Below are 20,632 nucleotides of genomic sequence, written 5' to 3' on the forward strand. Positions count from 1 at the left end.
GACTGAAGTGACAGCCTGGCTGCAGAGCTGCCCTGCCCAGCACAGCAGCCGAGAACCGTGCGGCTGTTACACTTGAAAAGTGCCCCATCCAAATTGAGATGTGCTGTCAATCACACCAGATTTCAAAGGTGGAAAGTAAAGTAAAGTTAAATATCTTAGTGATTTTTTTTATACTGATTGCATGCCAAAATATAGTTGGATATATTAGGTTAAATGAAATATACTATAAAAATTAACTTCACCTGTTTCTTAAAATTTTTTTTAACATGATACTAGAAAATGCTGACTTCCATGGCTGCATATTTCTGTGGGACATGAAGCTGTTCTAGAGATTTTCTCCAAGACATCAATCAGCACTCTTGCTTTCAACATGGTGAATCTGCCCTGAGCTGTCTTCACCATTTCCTAATTCGTATTTCACCATTTAGCCATGAAGATATTCTGGGGAAGTTTGGCCAAATGCCTTCCTTTTATATGTTCAAGACATTTCTGTCATAGCAACCTTTCTGAAAATAGAAGGAGAGAGGAAGAGAGAGAAAATGACAGGATGAGACTCAGCCTGGCTGATGTAAGGGAATCAACATGAAGAATCCATGCTGTTCTCTCTGTGCAGGATTTGAGGAACCCAGCAGTTAAGTATCTGTATTTGATTTGGATTCTGACAACAGAATTACAGCTTAATAAATGTTTGTTGAACAAGTGGGCAGCTGAGCAAATGCCTGTAACAGAACCTTTATCTAGCTCCTCCCCTCCAGGACTTGAGTTAACCTGGGATTGACAGGGTAACCCCACCCGCCTCAGTCCCCAAAAGAACGTGTGCTTTAGAGTCAGCAAAACCTAGCACCGCATTGTGACTCCACCTCCCACCAATTCTGTGACCTTGGATGTGTGACTGGACTTCTTGGTTGTTGCCCTAGCACCGCATGCTTCTCTATATTTTCCTGGGGTCATACCATTTTCACAGGATGGCCAGGCAGTGGCCACCTGTGCCGGGTCATGCTAATTCTGGTCTCCATCCTCACAGATGGGCAGAGGAGTGTACCAAGAAGTGGCTCCTGCATCCTGACAGTGACTGGCATTGCCTGGCCACTTGTTTTCCTGTCTTTAGCAAATGTCTTTCTTTGAACCTCACAGTTTGAGGGAGAGAGATGGGTTTGGGGCTCAGATCAGTGGCAGAGGACTTGTTCTATCGCTATTAGCATTTTTCTCCTTCTTCCTTTTATTAGCTCTTCGCTTCCGTCAACAAAAATATTTCTATTGAAAGCTATAAAAAAGCTTGCCCTGTAACCAAAGAGGAGGCAGAAGCAGAATGTTCTAGACTTATACATCACTGCTTTTTTGAAACTGTCATTCTCCTGTAGCCTGACCCTGCTTCAGCTGTGGGCCTAGGAAGCCCCCCACTCTCCTGCACCTTGTGACTGACCTTTGGACCAGATCAGGGGTCAGCACCAGCCCGAACTCACTGTGTCACCTGGCCCATAAGATTGACTCATTCCTCTATCTGAACTGGAAGATCCAGAGTCAAGTTAGATGGTTTCAAGCCCTGGGATTGTAAAGCCCTGAGAAGTTGGGGACAGAGGCAGTACCAGGGTAACCTGAGTGAGCCACAGGTGAGTTCAATGAGGGGACAGAAACAAGAGGCTTGCAGAGAAAGCTGTCGCTTACAAGGCACTGGAAAAAGCAGAGGCAGGAGATCACACAACCTCAGAGACATACAGGGGAACAGCTTCCCTGACTCTCCGCCCTTCCTGCTGCTGGTTCATAAGGTCCCTCTATCACACACTAGGCACCTCATTTACTCTTAAGCTTCTGTGATGTGTGTATGTGGTTTTCTTTTTCTTTTGAGACAGGTCTTACTCTGTCACCCAGGCTAGAGTGCAGTAGCATGATCTCAACCCACTGCAGCCTCCACCTTCCTGGTTCAAGTGATTCTCCCTCCTCAGCTTCCTGAGTAGCTGGGATTACAAGTATGCGCCACCACGCCTGGCTAGTTTTTATATTTTTAGTAAAGATAGGGTTTCGCCATGTTGGCCAGGCTGGTCTCGAACTCCTGACCTCAGGCAATCCACCCACACCGGCCTTCCAGAATGTTAGGATTGCAGGCCCATTCTGCACCTATAAACATACAAACTTCAACCGAGACACATCTCCATCTGTTCTCCCCAAGTCACCTCTTTCCCCCAGGGTGGCCCTGAGACTTTGCAAAACAGCCACTGGCACCCGCTGGAACCAGGGCTGAGGAAGAGAGCTTTGATCCCACACGTCCTTTGCCAAACAACAACACAGGAAACTTTGCCCATCCCTGATTGCTTTTTCTCAAGAGGGAAAAGTTTATTGCAGGTTGGGTACACTTGTAAAAGGCAAAATCTAACAATGAGAACTAACTATAGGGCCCACCAGTTTAGAAGATGAGCGGGTAAAACAAATACACGGATTATGTACAATCATTAAAAAGAGCAGGGTGGTGGACAAAAAGGAAAAACTGCCAGCAGCCTTCCAGAAGATTCACAGAGTATGTCCGGGGAGCACCTTCCTGCCCAGTCCGGGCCGCCTTGGGCACACCTCCTTGTGTGGCTGCCCGCCCTGCTGCAGATGAAATGCAGATGAGGAAGCAGGCAACGGCGCTGAGGAGTGAGCTTGTTCTGCTCTGCAAGTCGCTGGCTTGTGGAGAAGAAATGGCTGTGTGCCACACATGCCAAGCCTCTCACTAAACATACCCAGAGGGCAGGTTCATGGGCATTTCCTAACACACGTGTGGGAAGAGCCAGGGGAAACCCATAATGCCCAGGGAAGAAGTGGCTTCTCCCACGGTCTGTGCACCAGTGAATACCCAGCACTGTCTCTGCAGAGCCCAGTGCCCCAAGCTGAATGGCTGGGCAGCCACGCTGGGCATCCGAGCGCTTCTCAAAGCCTGCAATCCATGTCCAATGACCAAATCGTCCTCTCAGGCGCTCACTTCTACTAGAAAGCCAGTCTCCTTAGCCCCCATATCACCTCTCACATGGCACCCACAAAGGGACAAATGCAATTCCAAGTCCTTTGTTTAAAAAAAAAAAAAAAAAGAGAGAGAGAAGAAAAGAAAGGGAACGTTCTGAGTCTACTTAAATAAAGAGGTCTTGGTTCATCCAAAGTGTTTCTATAAAAATGCATCGAATGCTGGATAAAAGTTGCACATTCTCCTGGTGAAGCTGTAAAATGTCCAACGAACTGAAAATGACTGTGGATGATCTGGAATGAGTCTCTCCGAACAGCTGTAGGCAGAGCAGACACAGCCTTCAATGCCTCCAGGAACCAGAAGGCAGAGCCCAGAGCACCAGGCCAGGCTCCGGGATGCTGGGCTCCTGTTCCCAGGTGGCCTGCAGAGGATGGGCAAACTCAGGCGTAGGTGGTGAGGATAGGGAGGCCTGCAGCAGGGAGGCCAGCGAGGCCAAGGGAGGGCTGGCTTCCTGGGCGGCAGCGGGTGGCTTCGCCCACCTGCAGGAAGCTCAGTCTCGGTGACGGCGCCAGGTCCCGGCCCGCTCACCGCCCGTGGCAGCAGCAGGACAGTGGGGGGTAGGAGATTCCGGAGGGGCGGGGGCTGGGGCTGCTTCCCCAGGCACAGGGGTCTCCTCCACTGAGGGAGGAACTAGAGAGGTGGGCTCCATCCCAGGCCTGCTGCCGTCTTGACAGTACTTGCTGCAGAAAATCTGCCCCTCCTTATCTAGAGCTGTGTTCTGAGGAGGAAACAGCAGAGACAACACATTACCTGGGCCCAGGCACGGGTTCCAGCTGTCACAAGCAAGAGCACGACAGAGCATGCACGGGCCTCAGAAACAGAAGAGGAGAAATAATGCCAAGCTTCTAACAAAAGCCTCACCGGAGAGCAATGGTTTCGGGAACCCACCAGGGGAAGGGGCTGTCCTTGGCCTCTGCTCCAACCCTGACCCAGGCTGGCAGCCCAGGAAACACTGGGTGTCTGTCGTCTTCTCTCACTTTGGGCTGTGCCTGAGTTCTCACTGCTTCGGCCCAAGCCCAGACTTTAAGCTCAAAAAGAATTCTAAGACAATAAGCAAACCTTACGAGGATGCTCAGTCTTGGACAGTTTACTTTTCCAAATAAAGTTCTCTGCCACAGATTGAAAAGTGACTCATATATCCTACAAATACATAATCCTCCTAAACCCCAGCTACTTGGAGGCTGAGGCAGGAGGATGGCTTGAGCTCAGGAGTCTGAGGGTGCAGTGAGCTAGGATCACACCATTGCATTCTACTCTGGGCAACAGAGCAAGACCCTGTCTCAATAAACAAAACTCCCAAAACCCCTACAGTTTCCAAGGACAATTTCAGTTACCCAGAGAAGAGGTAACTGTGGAAAGTCCACTAAAAAATGCTCCCACCTACATGAGAACCAAAGAGGCAATGTACGGGTCTTTTCTACCATAAAACATCTCCTGGGTGCAAGAAAACAACCCCCTCGTCATTTCTCCTTTTCTCTTCCTGTCAGGAGCACGGGGTGTGTGCAGCAGAAAGCAGGCTGGCAGTGCGGTTAGTACATACCATGGCCTTGCACCTAGCCAGAGGGAAGCAATGCGGGCGGCGGGAGAGGCAGAGGCAGGAGAGAAGCAGGGACAGAAACCAGACTTACTTTCAACAGAAGCAACACAAGTGAAACAGTTTTGTCTATCTTAAATTACGGAAACAAACCCAAATCCTTCCCCAACTTTCCCCTGAATGGAGGCATAATCTCCAAGCCAAGAAGGCAATGCCCTTGAATCTGTCCCTTCTCAGGTCTGGACCACAGGGCGCCAAGTGCAGGCAGCTTCTCAGCGTTCCCTTCCCACCACAAGATGGTCTCTCCTGGTCTCTGCAGCTGGGGCGAGCCCCCTGGGGCGCACAGGAGGCCATCCTGCATGTGCCGCGCTCTGTCCTTTCCTACGCATGCTAAGGACAAGTTCAGGAAAACGGAACTGTCACCCCACACCTCAGCGCTGTCTGAAACCAAGGCCTCACCCATTAAATCATCTTCTCTTATCCCAAAGGCTGGCTGACATTGCACTTACTGATACATACTCATCTCTGGAAATGAAGCTGGAGAAAGAACAAAAGCCTTCACAAGGCACTCATCGGAAGCTCCAAAAAGCCACTTTTCACCTAAGTAAGAAACTGCAGGCAGGAGAACTACTGGACTCCTCCCGTGCTCTCAGCAGCTGTTGGTCTGGGAAGGCAGGCGGTGTGGCAAGCTGAGAAGTTTTAAAATAAAGTTTTCCAGGGGTGTGCTTGGCTGGCTGGAAAGGATATGAGTAGGTACAGAAGACCCAAGCCAGTAAGCAGCTGAGAGCCGGACGGCGGCATCAGACACCGAGACAAGCGCACAGGCGTGAGAGGGGCGTGGGGGGCAGGGGTGGGGCGCGCCGGGCGGGCGCAGCATGGTGAATACCAGGATTCTGCTTCGGGCTGTCACTGTCTCAGCGGGGTAAAGAAGGAAACGCTGAGGTGCGTCTCAAACTGTCAAATCAAACTGTCAAATAAAACGCAGATAACAGCATCAACTTTACTTTCTTTCACCTTTATGGACCAATTCCTATCCCATAATTTTCTCACTGAAGCCTCAGGCCCCAACTCTGGGGCTGAGAAAACACCAGGGTGACAGCAGAGGGGAAGGTCCTATCTGTAAGTGACAGGGCAGTTGTCTGATGATTCAACCTCCAGATGGTTGACGCTGTTTCCACTATCATTTGTATCTGCAGAAAACCAGGTTAGCCCCACAGTCTCAGTTATGAGGACACAGAAGTACCAGGGAGAGTCATTTTGAGGTTGTTTTTAATATAAAAACACTTAAAACTGTTCCCGAAGACAGGACACAGATACACAGTGACGTGAGGAAGATGAGGAGGACCAGGAGTACGATACAGCAGCCTCGCGAGTTCCCCCACACAACTGTGCCCCAGACCAGGTCCTGCGCCATGGAAGGATCAGCGGCAGGCCTTCCCCTCCCGCTTTTGGGGACAGCCCAAAATTCACAGGCTGGCATTTTGGCCATCGAGAACAGGTGCCACCAGAGGCGAGCCTGATTGGATTTTCCTGTAGGTATTGAGTGGGATCATGACATTGGCAGTGCCTCAGAGCTAACAGCCTGCAGAGTTGTGTAGGGAGCATGGGGTTAGAGGCGACACCCTGCCAACATGCGCAAAATGACGAGTGAACACACGAAAACACACAACATTTACAATCGCCATCGGAACTGCAAACAGTAAAGGTTGTTTGTTCACACAAACACCCTGTCAGAGCCCAGGGGTCTGTCTTTTGACCACTGAACTCCTCATCAGCAAATGGAAAATGGAATTTGTAAACCACACAACACAGGTTCTGTCTGAGGGGGTCTAAGCATTGTTACCCAGGACAGAGCCTATAGAACAGCCAATCATTCTAGAACCTCAGCTGAGAGCCAACCGTATCTGGGCCCGAGTCAAAAAGTGACCCCGGCAACGACTCTCTTCGCAGTCTCTGAGCAAACTCTTCTAAGCCCGGGGCACAGGGCGGCTAAAGGTTCTTCCTCTCTGAAGACTTAATATGGTTATTAAATTCTGATCCCAACCAATCTCTCTTCTTAAGGCTTTTCATGACATGTTGAGTATGCCAATTTTTAATGTTTGATTTTTCTAAATTTTCCAAGAAGCTGCCTTACAATGCAGTGCACGGCGAGGCTGCGTACACGGAGCCCATCCATCAATGCTAGCTCTCGCAAGGGAATCGCTGGAAACATTCTCATGCTCTTGGCTCAATCAAGATGGTTCTTTTCAAAGTGTCTAAGCTGTAATTCTTTGACAACTCTGACTTTCTCAGGCTTTCAGCAAAACACTACTAAAATTCAAGGGAAACCACAACTCAAAAGGCCTTCCCACGGCTTTGGCACAGAGCAGCCCCAAGTCCTGCAAGCCATCAAAAGATTCAGCTTGCAAACCCAGGCTCTGTCTGGAAGGGGAGAAGGAGAGCACACTTGCTGGCCGGGAGCAGCTAGCGAGCTTCAAGGACACACAGAAGGCATCCACATCAATGCAGCTGCCCGGGGACAAAAGACAATGATGGTGGGTGCTCAGAACTTGGTGGACACTCAATCCATGTAACAGAGTGATGCACACTCACAGCGGGTGTGGAGTATGTGGGGTGTATGGGGCACGTGGGGTTTTCCGGGGTTTGTGGGGTATGTGGAGGTGTGCAGGGTATGGGGTATGGGGGTGTGTGGGATATGTGGGGGTGTGAGATATGTGGGAGTGTGGGGGTATGTGGGGTGTGGGGGATATGTGGGGGTGTGTGGGGTATGGGGGGTATGGGGGTATGTGGGGTATGGGGGTATGTGGGGTGTGCAGGGTGTGTGGAAGTACGGGGGTATATGTGGGGTGTGACATGTGTGGGAGTTCGAGGCGTGGCGTGTAGTGTGGGGTGTGGTGTGGGGTGTGTGTGGGTGTGCAGGGGCATGTACGGTGTGGGGCTGTGGGGTGTGGGGGTGTGAGGTATATGGGATATGTGGGGGTGTGCGGGGGTATGTGGGGTGTGCAGGGTGTGGGGTGTGGGGGAGTATGGAGGTATATGTGGCGTGTGTGAGGTGTGGGGGATGTGGAATATGGTGGGTATAGGGGATGTGTGTGTGGCTTTCTTCTAGCTTCTCCCTGGACCCTGTGTCTTCCTAGGTAAGGCTCCCAGACAACCATGCGCCATGAGAATATACCACTGTTTCCCTTCTAGTTGGGTAGGAAACAAGCAGGACCCTCCCCAGAGGGTGAGAGGCCTGTCCCAGGTGTGAGTGACGGAGCTGTGGAGACGGCCCATCCTTAGCTGTCAGGACTCAGGGTGCGGTGGGGAGGGGACCCAGATATGAAACTGAGATGCCAATCACCTCAGCAGGTCCGATTTGAAAGCTGCTCCAGCTAACTCTGGCTCCTGGGAGTAGGGTGGGAGCCAGAGTTAGCAGGGAGAACCGAGGTCCCTGCCTGGGTGGCTGGTTGGTCTGTACCTGCTCACGGTGGCAGCAGAGAGGCACACGGAGCTGGATTTCCCGCCCAGCATCACTGGCTCAGGCCGGGAGAGCCGCTGTGGGGTGTGCTGCCCTCACTCCAGTTCAGTGTCTTTTCCTTTTGATTCGATTAATTTACTCTCATGTCACTTTCCATTTTAATTTGTTGTGTTTATGTATTTAGGAAAGCTGCCTGAAGAAACATTTCGGAAGAAGACTGAGAAAATAAGGCCATCACTGTCACTGACATCTCATAAAATGTTACTGACCTTGAAAAACGACCATGTATTTTTTCCCTTGGTTCTATAGTTTTAAAAGCCCCAAACTATCTTTTGTAAAACAGGAATTTTTTTAAAACTAAAATCTGTTTAGCTTTGGCTGTTTCTTATCCCAAGTCTCAAAGAATAATTCACATCTCAATCTATTTCTGAAGCCTTGAGTAGGGAGGGAGTTAATTCCTAACAATTAATCCCACCTGGGCTTGGGAATCTCCAGAGAAGGCAGAGAGGACAGTGGAAGCAGCTGCCCGGAGGGCAAGGCCAGGAGCTCCTCAGCACTCGGACCCCCCAGACCAGCCCTGTTGGTCCCTGCACAAGCCCCTCCATGCAGCGCCCAAGGCATGGGAGTCGCCGGACGAGTGCCCTCCACATGCCAAGCCAATCTTCACGTGAAATAGGACCATGGAGGGCACCTGCTTCCATGCGAGAACAGCCCCCGGGTATCTAATTCAAAAACGTCAAGTCAAGGCCAACTCCATAGGCAGGCCAGACGTTGCCCCGTTCCACTCACCATGATGACGGAGACCCCGGTGGTGGTGCTGTTCTGTTTGGGGAGCGCGTTATTAAAGTGCTGTTTTAGTTTACCTGTTACCTCCGCTTGCATGTTATTCTCCTGGGAGGCATCATCCTACAGGAAAGAAAAGAATTGAATATAATGCTTCTTCCATGCTCTCCCTTCTAAGCTGTCTGTTCCTTAACAGTCCTCTTCCCCTCCTCACGGCCCTCCTCACTGCTTCCTCAGTGGGCGGGCCCATCTTAGCCACAGAATTAGGGGAACACTGATCTTTCAAAATAACTGTTGTTGATGGCTCCCGCCTGTAATGCCAGCACTTTGGGAGGCCAAGGTGGGCGGATCACAAGGTCAGGAGTTTGAGACCAGCCTGGCCAACATGGTGAAACTCCATCTCCACCAAAAATACAAAAAAATTAGCTGAGTGTAGTGGCGCACAGCTGTAATCCCAACTACTCAGGAAGCTGAGGCAGGAGAATTGCTGACCCGGGAGGCAGAGGTTGCAGTGAGCCAAAATCAGGCCACTGCATTTCAGCCTGGGTAACAGCAACACTTCATCTCAGAAGAAAAAAGAGACAAAAAAAACTTGTTATTCATTGGTTCCATGCCTCCAAAAGATCCCACAACATTCCCTCCACCCCTTAGGACTAGAGTAGGCCTCCCAGGACACAAAGCAGGACATACTTTATGCGGCTGAGACCCTCACCCAAGGCACACAATTTAGTATGATCCCTCCCATGGAAGCATCAAAGGTAATTAAGTTTTTTACTTTAATCAAGAATTCATTTAGGTGTTAGTCTTTTATTGCTTATTAAAAAAAAAAAAGTGACATCTTGGCTACCTGGTCCAAGAGCCACATCATTTAGCCCAAGAGAGCAGCAAGTGGGGTCCAGACAGACTGCACCCAGATGGTGGTGGTGGGCAGGGCCGTGGAGGTACATAGGAGCTCCCCAACCCGAGTCAACAAAGCCCTGGGCTAAGTAAATTAACTTCACTCTCCTGGAGCATCCCAGAAATGAGGGAGATGGTAGAAATGTAATTCCCACAGTCCCCATTTATTAGACCATGTTTCCCTTCCAGAGACCACTGAAGCCTCTGGGAGGGAACCCTAGTCAGTATCACAGATCTCCACCCAGCTGTGAAGGGACTGTGTCTTAGCCTCCCCATCAATGGCAGGAGGTCTCTTGGGAGCTTGTGCCCTGAAGGCACGGAGATGAGAGTCTGAAACAGGCTCATGTCCAGGCAAAGCCTGCAAACTCCTAAACCCCAGAACCACAGAAGACGAGAGCTAAGAGCCTCCTGAAAGAGCACTGTGGCCAACTCCATTTTGAGATAAGGAAAGTGGGATTAACAAGGGGACAGTGACTTGCCCAGGGGACTCACAGAGGTCTAAGACTGGGGCCCTGGTGCCAACTGCTTTCTTGGGGAGCCATCTTCATGCTACTTGGTCAATGGGAAAGACAGACCGTCCATCTACCATGGAGCTTGGATGCATAACTTCTGCATGCACAAACACCACAGCAAGGAACCGTGCTGTTGGCTGCAGAGATGTCCATTCCCTGGGAATGTGGGTACTTACTGACACCCAGGGGTGACTCAGGATTTGTCCTGCGGTACACCGAGCTTCAACATTTACCTGAAGCATTTGACTGATTAATTCCTACAAACAAACAAACAAGTAAGACCAAGGGGATAATTCCAGCATCAATACAGAAATCTGAGTTTGTAGCAAGCACTTAAGAGAAGAGCCAGCACAGCTGCTAACTGATTCAAACTTAAATTTGATTACACCTACTCTCCTAGTGCCTTATAAACAGTGCAAAAAAAGAGAAGGTCTCCCCTGAGTCCACATGAAACCAAGATGTTCTCACCGAAGAGTTTTGGTTATTGTTATTATCCCACAATCTAAAAGTGCAGTATTTTTCCTTTTAGCAATTCAGTCTGTCTCATGAGTTCATCCCTGTATCCTGATGGGTGCCTGATACATATTTCTTGAATAAATGAAAGAATGAATGTTGAAAGCTTAGAGGAGCACAAGAAGATAGAGGGGAAACTGGAAAGACTGCTGGTCTAGCTTTAAGAATTAGGCCAAGAACTTCAGAGACCATACCATGGGATGAACTGAAAAGAACCACCACACATTAAAAACCAAGGAACTTTCTGGAATGCAATACCAAAAGCAGCTACAGTCCCATGCCATAGGTGAGGACCCCACAACGTAATATGACCCACAGAAACAGGCCTGGAGGGTACCTTGGCAGAGTCCGTGATGTTATCCCAGTAGGGGGCCGGAAACTCCAGCTTCCCAGCCAAGATCTGGTCAAAGAGGTCTTCCTGGAGATTGTTCTCACTAAGCCAGTGACAAAGAAATGGAAGAAAAGTCAAAGTCACCGTCGAGTTTTTCGACAAAGTGCCCACGGGGAGAGTGGGGAAAGGAGTCCAGTCTCTGGCTCTGACTTGGCCATTTCGTATCTCAATTACGCATCTCAATTCCATTTGTGATGACAAAACTTTTCCTTTCAGACAATGAGCCAAAGAACATTTCCACAGGCTGAGGAATTAAAGAGACAGAGACAACCACTCAAGACATTTGCTTAATGAATGCAGAGTTTCAGTCTGGGAAGATGAAAAGGTTCGGGATAGGGCCAGTACTGATTCTTGTACATGGTGTGAAAGTCCTTAGTGGTACTGAACTGTAGGCTTGAAAATGGTGAGAATGATGGATTTTGTTATGTATACTTAACCCCCACCCCCCAAGAAAAACCACAAACACATACTCAAGAAAATATTAGAATCCACAAATAATGGAAATTATTTCAGGGAAAAAAAAAAAAATCAGCATCTGCCCTCAAGCTGTCATGGCAACAAGAATGGAAAGGCAGAAAATCTGAGTTCGATTTCCTCTCCCTTCTTTCCACTTTAATAGCCAAAGATCAGTGGAACAGCCAACATATGAAAAAGTCATAAGGAGTTTAGGATCTGGATAAAACATCTGAGAAATAACTAGTTCACCGCTGGAAACTGACTTTCATTTAGGCTCAGTCTGAGAGGAAGGGCCAACCCAAGACACCAAGCAGAACGGCACAGGCTGAGGCAAACCCATGTCAGCTGCTCACAGGGGGCATCCCTCCCACCCGGAGGTGCACTGACATCGGAGGTGCACTGCCCATCGGAGGTGCACTGCCCATCGGAGGTGCACTGACACAGTGAGTGCCTGAGGAATGCGGGCTGACCTGACTTTTCATGAATGATGTCATGGAAATGTGAAAATGTCACCGGGAAAGACGTCCCCAATCTCCCACATAACTTCACCTCCAGAGCCCCGTCACTTGGTGGGTGCATCGATGGCTAGAGTGGGGAGCAGTGTCACTGGCTTTCCAGGCCATTACAAGGCCCCATGAAATAGCTCAGAATGGGCTGTTGGAGTCAAGATCAAAATCCAGGAGTGCAAGTTAAGTATTACCCAGCAAGTGTGCAAACATTTCTTGGAATTTCATCACCTACCATTTAGGGTTTTGCTACCAACCCCCTCAAAGGGGAACAAGGGCAAGCGTAGTGTTCTGAGAAACAGATGGTTCAGGAGAGTGTAATCCTAGGGCTGCTGTGATGACACGCTGCCTCATTCCTGTTCTATTAAAAAGAGAAGAGTTGGCTGGGTGTGGTGGCTCATGCCTATAATCCCAACACTTTGGGAGGCCGAGGAGGGTGGATTACCTGAGGTCAGGAGTTCAAGACCAGCCTGACCAACATGATGAAACCCTGTCTCTACTAAAAATACAAAAAAAAAAAAAAAAATCAGCTGGGTGTGGTGGTGACATGTGCCTTGGGAGGCTGCAGCAGGAGAATCACTTGAACCCAGGAGGTAGAGGTTGCAGTGAGCTGAAATCAGTCCACAGCACTCCAGCCTGAGTGACAGAGCAAGACTCTGTCTCCAAAAAAAAAAAAAAAAAAAAAAGGGAGTAGAGTTTGTGAGCTTTGTAAATATTCATGACATTTAAGAGCAAGCCCAACTGACTGGACATCACTGTTCCATGGAGTCTGGTGAAAAGGAACACTGGGGAGCAAGAGGCAGCAGACATAACCGGGCCAGGCAAGAGAAAGAGATTCCCACTGCTCTCGCGACAAGTGACTCTGTGAATGCACACACATTTCTTTCTTAGTGTCAAAATGTTTTCTTTCCTTTTCTCTGTTATTTCCCTGCTGAGTGAACTCGGCTTACTTCTCCTTCAAAATGAGTACAGAATACCTCTAAGATTATTAGATTTAGTAGAAAAGTTCAGAAAACCAGAGGGCTCCAACATACTATGTTAGAAAAAGATATTAAAAATGAGCTATTTCCACAGTCATTCTTTTTAGTCATCCCTATTATTCCACTTACCTCTCCCTTATTTTTTTCTGGAATCTCAAATTTGGAATAACAAAATATAAGATTTTGTTAATCCATATAGCTTTTATTTTGTTAATAAATAGTGAAAAAGCTCGAAGTGTGTGCACAGCAGTCATTTGTAACAGCTGGTTCTTGGCAAAACCCTGAGTCAACAAACAAAACCATAGGGTGTCCCAGCAATAAGAACGGGACCCTGGAGTATCTACTGTGAGTGGCAAGAGCTCTGACAGTCGGGGCCTGCCTCTTGCTAGAAAAACAGAAAGCTAATTTATCTTTCTTAGCAGTCATTTAAGAAAAGCTGCTCTGATTAAATCCACACTGGATTTGGTATCACACTGATACTGTGCAATCTGGCTGAGATTCTTCAGGGCACTTTTAAATTCTAAAACAATACAGCCTTTGGACCAAGGTGCTGTAAATCTAAAAATGTCCATTAAGAAAAACTTCAAAAACAACAAAAGAATTTGTGCATACACTCTGTTTTCAATGACAAGGCACCGAAATTCAGAAAAAGTAACATGAAAATGTTGTAAGCTAGTTCCCACAGGATGTTCAAGCTTTCCACTTACAGCATTTTGTGAGTGTTTTAAGAAACATCAAAGATTTCAGTATAGTCATACAAATAATACTTTTTGTCAGTGACCCTAAAAGCAGACTTGCTTATGCAGCAACTAAAATTTTGGGTGCCTCTGAAAAACCAATCTGCTTGGTAATGCAGAATCTGATGTTGAAAATGCTTAGAGGGAGATGGCCCAGGTGCAGTGGCTCACAACTATAATCTCCACACTTTGGGAGACTAGGGTGGAAGGATTTTGCCTGAGACTAGGAGTTCAAGACCAGCCTGGGCAACACTGCAAGATCCCATCTCAATGGAAACCTTAAACAATTAGTGCAACATAGTGGTGAATGCCTGTAGTCTCAGCTACTCAGGAGACTGAGGCAGGAGGACTGCTTTAGCCAGGAGTTGGAGACTGCAGTGAGCTATGATCACACCACTGCACTCCAGCCTGGTCAACAGAGAGAGATCCTGTCTCTTAAAAAATAAATTAAAAAGATTAAAAAATAAAATTTACAGCACGGGCAACGAAGTGAGACTCTACCAAAAAAAATTACACACACACACACACACACACACACACACACACACAGCTAGTCATAGGGTGTGTGCATGTAGTCCCAGCTGCTTGGGAAGCTGAGGTGGGAAGATTTCTTGAACCTGGGAGGCTGAGGCTGCAGTGGGCTGTAATCACACCACTGCACTCCAGCCTGGGTGACAGAGCAAGACCGTGTCCATTAAAAAAATAAAAAATAAAAAAGACCAGAAGGAGAACACAGGTCAAGCTACAACTAAGACCTGAAAAGCCTGAAGGAAGAAAGAACAAGAGATGCCACAATCAGAGAAGCTAAAACTGTAAATTCCTAAAAACAATTTTAGTTTAAATGCTTTGGGTTAAAGTCGTCTTTTATACAAAACAAAGAATATTTGGAAATATTTGAAGGACTTCTAAGAACAAATTTATGTAGATAATCTATTTTATACCAAGCTTATTAACCATAATTTGAAGTACAATTTCTGTAATTTGTGACATACATTTCTGTATTATAGGTTATAAAATCTACCCAGAATGTCGCTGTATGCCATGAAGACACTTCTGTAACACGTATTTAACATTACAGATTTTCTTTCATCACAATATGATATAAAAGAAGGAAAGCATTTTCTTAATTTTTAAAAGTAAGCATGGCCTGCTTCTGATGGCAGCATATAAGGGCAGCAGCCTTCAGAATGTAGCTTTACTGCTTTTGATTAGCCAAACTTATCTCCAGACCCCGCAAAGAAGCTGCCCCCGGTTCAATATCAATCCATGATAAATACATCCTGTTCAATTTGAGTCTCACTTATGTTAAAAAGTAAAAAGCTGTGCAAGAAGAAACTCACAGGCTGCACTGGCAACTGGAAACACTAGAGGGAGTTGTGAGCCACAGTCCTCTCAAACTCATCCCCCCAAGACCCTTCCCAGCTGATCCCAGCTTCGTTGGCCAGGGAAGGAGCTCCACTATAACTGGCCCAGAATCAACTGTCATCAAGATGCACTCCCCTTCTCCACTTGACCAACTCCCGAAACATGACATCACTGAGACCAGCCAGGGCCCGGTTTGACTGTGAAATGGCCACGAATTATTCCCCTCCCTGTATGGTCTCAGCTTATTTTCTCCCACATTGACTCTCGGGTTAGCTGTTTGACTTGATATGATCAACGGAACATCAACAAGCGTGAAGTGAGCAGAGCTTGCTGTGTCTCTGGCTGCTTTGGGGAATCCTGCATCTACTCTCATGTGAGGCCCAGGATATCCCTACAGGATGAAAGCAAAGGGCCAATTCATCTCTGTTGTCCGAATGGACACTGAGCCACCTACCAGGCATGCAAGTGGGGCCGTCCTAGACCATCAAGCCCCCACTGAGCCAGCTAGCTCAGAAGATTCACTCAACTGATCCATAGAACTGTTTCACATTCCTAACCTCAGGGGTAGTTTGTTATTCAGCAAAAGCTAACTGAACTGTGCAGTAATCCTACAGTCTGTGTAACTCACCTAGTCAATGACCTTGGTGGAACACCATGATGTTAACAGCCAGATGGAAATAGCTTTCCACCTGTAAAAACCCCACTAATACCGTAAAGATCTCACTCAAATGCTGCATCTTTCATTAATGCTACATCTTTGTGACTTCCAGCCCTGAACTAAGCACTCCCCTCATGCTCTGCTTATTCTCCTTGATTGACAGTCTCATGAGGTGTGTCTTTATCTATAGCATAAGGCTTTCAAAAGTAGAGACTGACATCTGTCAGTCTTATGTTTACTTCAATGCCAATTAAAAACTTGTTCAACTTAATGGAAAAACTGAGAATTTAAAAAAGATAATCCTTTCAACTTTCCTATATATTTGAAAATGTTCATAATAAAGTGTTGGAGAGAAGAAGATAAAACCATTTTTCACTGACTGCCCCAATGCAACACTCTGAACACCATGCCATAGGCTAAATGTTCATGTCTCCCCAAAATTCATAAGCCGAAACCTAATCCCCAGTGTGATGAAGTAGGAGATGGGACTTTTGGGCAGCCATGCTATTGTTAAGGATGGAGCTCTCATGAATAGGATTAGTGCCCTTATAAAAGCCCCCAGAGATTGCCTAGCCCTTTCCACCATATGTGGTTAGAATGAGGAGATGACTCTTTAGGAACCAGAAGTAGGCCCTCAATAGTCACCAAAACTGCCAGTACCTTGATCTGGAGCCTGGGAATTCCAAGAACTGGAAGGACTAATGCTCTGGGGTTTACAAGCCACACTGTGTATGGTATCTTGTTATAACTAGTAAAACAGACTAAGGCAAACCACACCTCAGGTTTCATCCAACACTTTATTCCTAACACTTAAAATCATGCCTGGCACACAGCAGCTACTCGTTAGAGAGTTATAAAATGAACAACGGAAGAGATTAAAGTGAAAATAGGTCAAGAAAACTCAGAAAACAGAACATGCATGATCAGATGAACTTCTGCTTCAGAGTAATTCATTTGCTCCAGAGGGTGAGATGAAACTCATCAGAAGAGCTGTGGCTGAGGTCCCTCACTCATCCCTTGCACAAAGGCTGCTGGGCCAGCGATTGTGCTCCCGTGTCCTGCTCAAACACGCTGGCCAATGTCAGTGGCCACCGTGCTCCTACCAGGTGAAAAAATGGTTACCAAGACTCAGCCAGTCTGTGTGTTCCCAGGCCTATTTATACCACAAGTGTTTGCAATTCTACTTCTTAATTGTTTGTGAACCAATAAAATGAACTTTAAGAAGAAAGAGTTCCTGTTTCTATGAGAACAAAGCTGAATGCTTTGGAAAGATTACATAAAAACTGCTGTCTAGGCCAGGTGTTGCGGCTCACACCTGTAATCCCAGCACTTTGGGAGGCTGAGATGGATGGATCACGAGGTCAGGAGTTCAAGACCAGCCTGCTCAGCACGGTGAAACCCTGAATATTAGCCGGGCATGGTGGCGTGCACCTGTAGTCCCAGTTACTTGGGAGGCTGAGGCAGGAGACTTGCTTGAACTCAGCAGGCAAAGGTTGCAGTTAGCTGAAACTGGGCCACTGCACTCCAGCCTGGGTGACGGCAAGACTCCATCTCAAAACAAAACAAAACAAAACAATTGCTGTCTAATTGAGTGACAGAGACCACAACGAAGAACTCGAGGAAGACATAGCTGGAAGGATGTGGACTGCTTCACAAGGCTCTTTAAATCTTGCTGTGATTTGAAAAGATGGAGAAATTGGACATAGTAGACACCGTATTATGGATTTATTTTTATGAAAGAATAAACAAACTTGGAGGACAAACTGAACACAAAGCAAAGGCCTCAGCCTCACACCCAAAATGTGCTAATGAGAATATACATTAACAGGCTGTAAATTAAGATAAAAAGTAAAAGGTGTTTTATGTAATTTTTAACCAGTCCTGACTGCCAGGAACGAAGTATGTGCTTCTGGACCCAAGAGAGGGCATTTCCAATTCAAATACAGTCACCCAAAAGGCTGCCTACCTTCGGAACGGTGGGAATCCACAGAGGAGTATGTACGTAATCACACCAGCTGCCCAAATGTCCACTTTCAGGCCATAGCTAGGAAAACAAAGTGGGTGAGGGGGAGAGAAATGATGACTCCCAAGAACCTTCCATGGTACTGGAGTATTGCCTTTATTTGTTAGGAAAAGGATTATTTTGGTATTAAATCATTCATTTCATTACACCCAGAGATGAATGAACCACCCTACAGAAGGCATCTGTTTCCCCCAGCCTAACCACAGTCTTGGTGACTACTGCCATATTCTCAAGAGTGGCCTTGGAACACAAGTCCAGGCCAGGGCTCTGGCCAGATAAGCATAAACTCTGCTTCCTGAGGTCAAAATCATGGTGCAGGCAACAGCCTCTCTCTTTTTTCCATTCTCCACCTTCACAGGAGGCACTGTATATACAAGCAGCAATAGCAACAAAAACAGATCTTTCTCTCCAAAGTTAAAGTACTAACCAGGGCCAGCAGAAGTCTTACCCAGTTTCAGCAATGATTTCTGGAGCCACGTAAGTGGGTGTGCCACAGACTGTGTATAAAGGGCCTTCTACCACAGTAGCAAGCCCAAAGTCTCCCAGTTTCAAAGACTTGGTTCCATCGGGATATTCACACACCTGAAACAGAAATCAGCAAACAATCAGAAGATTTTTTTTCCTCAACGATAGCAACAGGGCTCTTGGAATTAGGCAGAAAGGACACAGACACATTTACTATTAAACTCGAATGAAATCCCTCCTTGTGATTCTTTTTTTGAAGACAGGGTCTTGCCTTTGTTGTCCAGGCTGGAGTGCAGTGGTGTTGGCCACAGCTCACCTGCAGGCTCAAGTCATCCTTCCCCCACCGAATCCCACCCCAAGTAGCTGGAACTACAGGTGCATGCCACCACACTAAGCTATTTTTTTAATTGTTGTAGAGACGAGGTCTCCTTATATTGCCCAAGCTGGTCGTGAACTCCTGGGCTCATGGGATCTGCCCACCTTGGCCTCCCAAAGTGCTGGGATTACCACGCCTGACCCCTCCTTGTGATTCTAACACCATGATTTTTCTTGGTTACTTTAAAGTGCCATTTTTTTTCTCTTCAGATTCTGCATGATTGTGTGTAATTTGGAAAAAATATTTTCCACTTTTGCCGAAAGTTCCTTATCTAGGAGTCAATGAACACACGTGCTTGCTTACACAGTAGTTAGGGTGCAGGCGGCTGCGTACCTGATGGGCCTGAGAGAGGCCTCTAATCCTGGAGGTAGAAACTGACCTTTATTTAGAATTTGCTGTGTGTGATGTACTTGAGCGCTCAAGAAATGGTGTATTAAGTGACCTCCACAGGGCTAGCATGTTTAGTTCAGAAAAGAAAATTAGGGGCAGCGATGGGGTCTTTGTTGTCTGGACAGTCGATGACGAAACATAAACATGACATAGGGGGAAACCTGGGAATTTTAGAAAGAAAATGACCTTTGGGATCAGGCAGCCTGAACCTCAGTAAGTCCACACATCTCCTGGTTGTGTGACCTCTGAAAGTCACATAACCTCTCTGAGTACATTTCTTCATCTATGAAATGAAATAATGCCAGTAACTTCCTTGTGAAGTTGGTGTGAAGGCGAAATGAAACAAACCTCAGAGTGAGGCTCAATAAATGTTCCTTCATTGTGGGTAATGATAAAGAAGAAAAAAATGAAAAAGTAAAAAAATTTAAAATGTCCTTTCCATTTCCTGGAAGGACTGGCTGATTAGATAATTTTATGACATTGGAAAAGGTTTAAAAATGCTGGTGGAGATGTGAATGTTTATGCTTAAATTTAAGAACCTTTCTAGAAAGCATTTCAGCAATATATAGCAAATTTCTTTCTATCAGTTATAACCTTAGACCCATTAAGTCTACTTCTCAAAACCTACTCTAAGAGAATAGAGATGGACCCAAATGTTATATATAAAGATGCCAATCTCGGAATGTATCTATGACTTTTAAAAACTAAAGGCAACATAAATGGCTAACAGGGCAATGACTAAGTATGATATATTACCATAATAAAATACTAGTTTCTGATAAGTACTTTTCAAATATATTAATCATAAAGGAAACAGTCAGTCACTATTATACAGAATAAAAAATATGCACAATTATGTATAAAATACTCAAAATGTTAAGTTTATCTCTAAGTGGTAGCATGAAGGATTAATTTTCTGTATACTTTTCAGTGGCTTCTAAAATGTTTACAATTAACATGTATAGGTTTCATAACAATTTTATATACAAGCAAAATATGGAATAAATGGAACTTTAAAAGTTACATTGTAAGTGCATATTTTAAAAGCAAACAAGTGCATACGACAGCATAATTCAGATTTCACCATGCAATCCTGAACCTGAGTGTATAGTTATTTGTCTCTCGGATGTCCATTTCCAAAACATGAAATTTCCAAGAAGAATAAACTGCTGCAGAGGCCCAGTCTATACTCATTGTAATGCCTATTTCTATTTTTCTATTTTAAGCATATTTAGTTTGCTTTGCCTCATATTTTACTGAACCAGATATTTATCTCAACCACTATTAACTGTAGAAGGAGAAAAATTTAGAAGATGATGTTTTTTCAAGATAAGCACGTTAGCAACATCATCCATTAGTCTGCTACTTAATGAGGGGGAGTGATTTAAATAGTCATCAGTAAAAAGCATGGAGAACTGCAGGGCTCCCCCCAGGCCAGTGAATCCCCAAGTTTCACAGGCATTTTAAAGAGGACAGCACTGAAACACCTTCCCTTACCTCTGATGTCCTTATCCATTTAATAAGAATATGTTTCACCTTTAGTATCTGAATAACATTTTCCAGTCTTATAAACTCAATACACATCCCTAGC

The 20,632-nt window shown here is 46.2% G+C and overlaps 1 protein-coding gene across 6 annotated transcripts in view; it reads right to left on the bottom strand.

The window, feature by feature from the left end:
* Positions 1-3,048: 3,048 nt before the first annotated feature.
* The window catches only part of DCLK2 (doublecortin like kinase 2), a 183,030-nt gene continuing 165,446 nt past the window's right edge, over positions 3,049-20,632 (bottom strand). For 4 of the 6 annotated variants that reach the window (XM_010338617.3, XM_003927986.4, XM_010338616.3 and 1 more), the window contains 6 exons: positions 18,259-18,392; positions 17,754-17,831; positions 11,032-11,128; positions 10,358-10,438; positions 8,779-8,895; positions 3,049-3,713 (listed from right to left, as the gene is read on the bottom strand). In XM_010338617.3, coding sequence (XP_010336919.3) covers positions 3,486-3,713; positions 8,779-8,895; positions 10,358-10,438; positions 11,032-11,128; positions 17,754-17,831; positions 18,259-18,392 — 735 coding nt within the window. In that variant the 3' untranslated portion in view covers positions 3,049-3,485. Of the gene's footprint in view, positions 3,714-5,415; positions 5,497-8,778; positions 8,896-10,357; positions 10,439-11,031; positions 11,129-17,753; positions 17,832-18,258; positions 18,393-20,632 lie in introns of all 6 variants that reach the window. The other 2 variants (XR_744864.3, XR_744863.3) reach the window with 2 other exon arrangements.

The sequence above is a fragment of the Saimiri boliviensis genome, chromosome 3, assembly GCF_048565385.1.
Source record: "Saimiri boliviensis isolate mSaiBol1 chromosome 3, mSaiBol1.pri, whole genome shotgun sequence".
Taxonomy (NCBI): Eukaryota; Metazoa; Chordata; class Mammalia; order Primates; family Cebidae; genus Saimiri; species Saimiri boliviensis.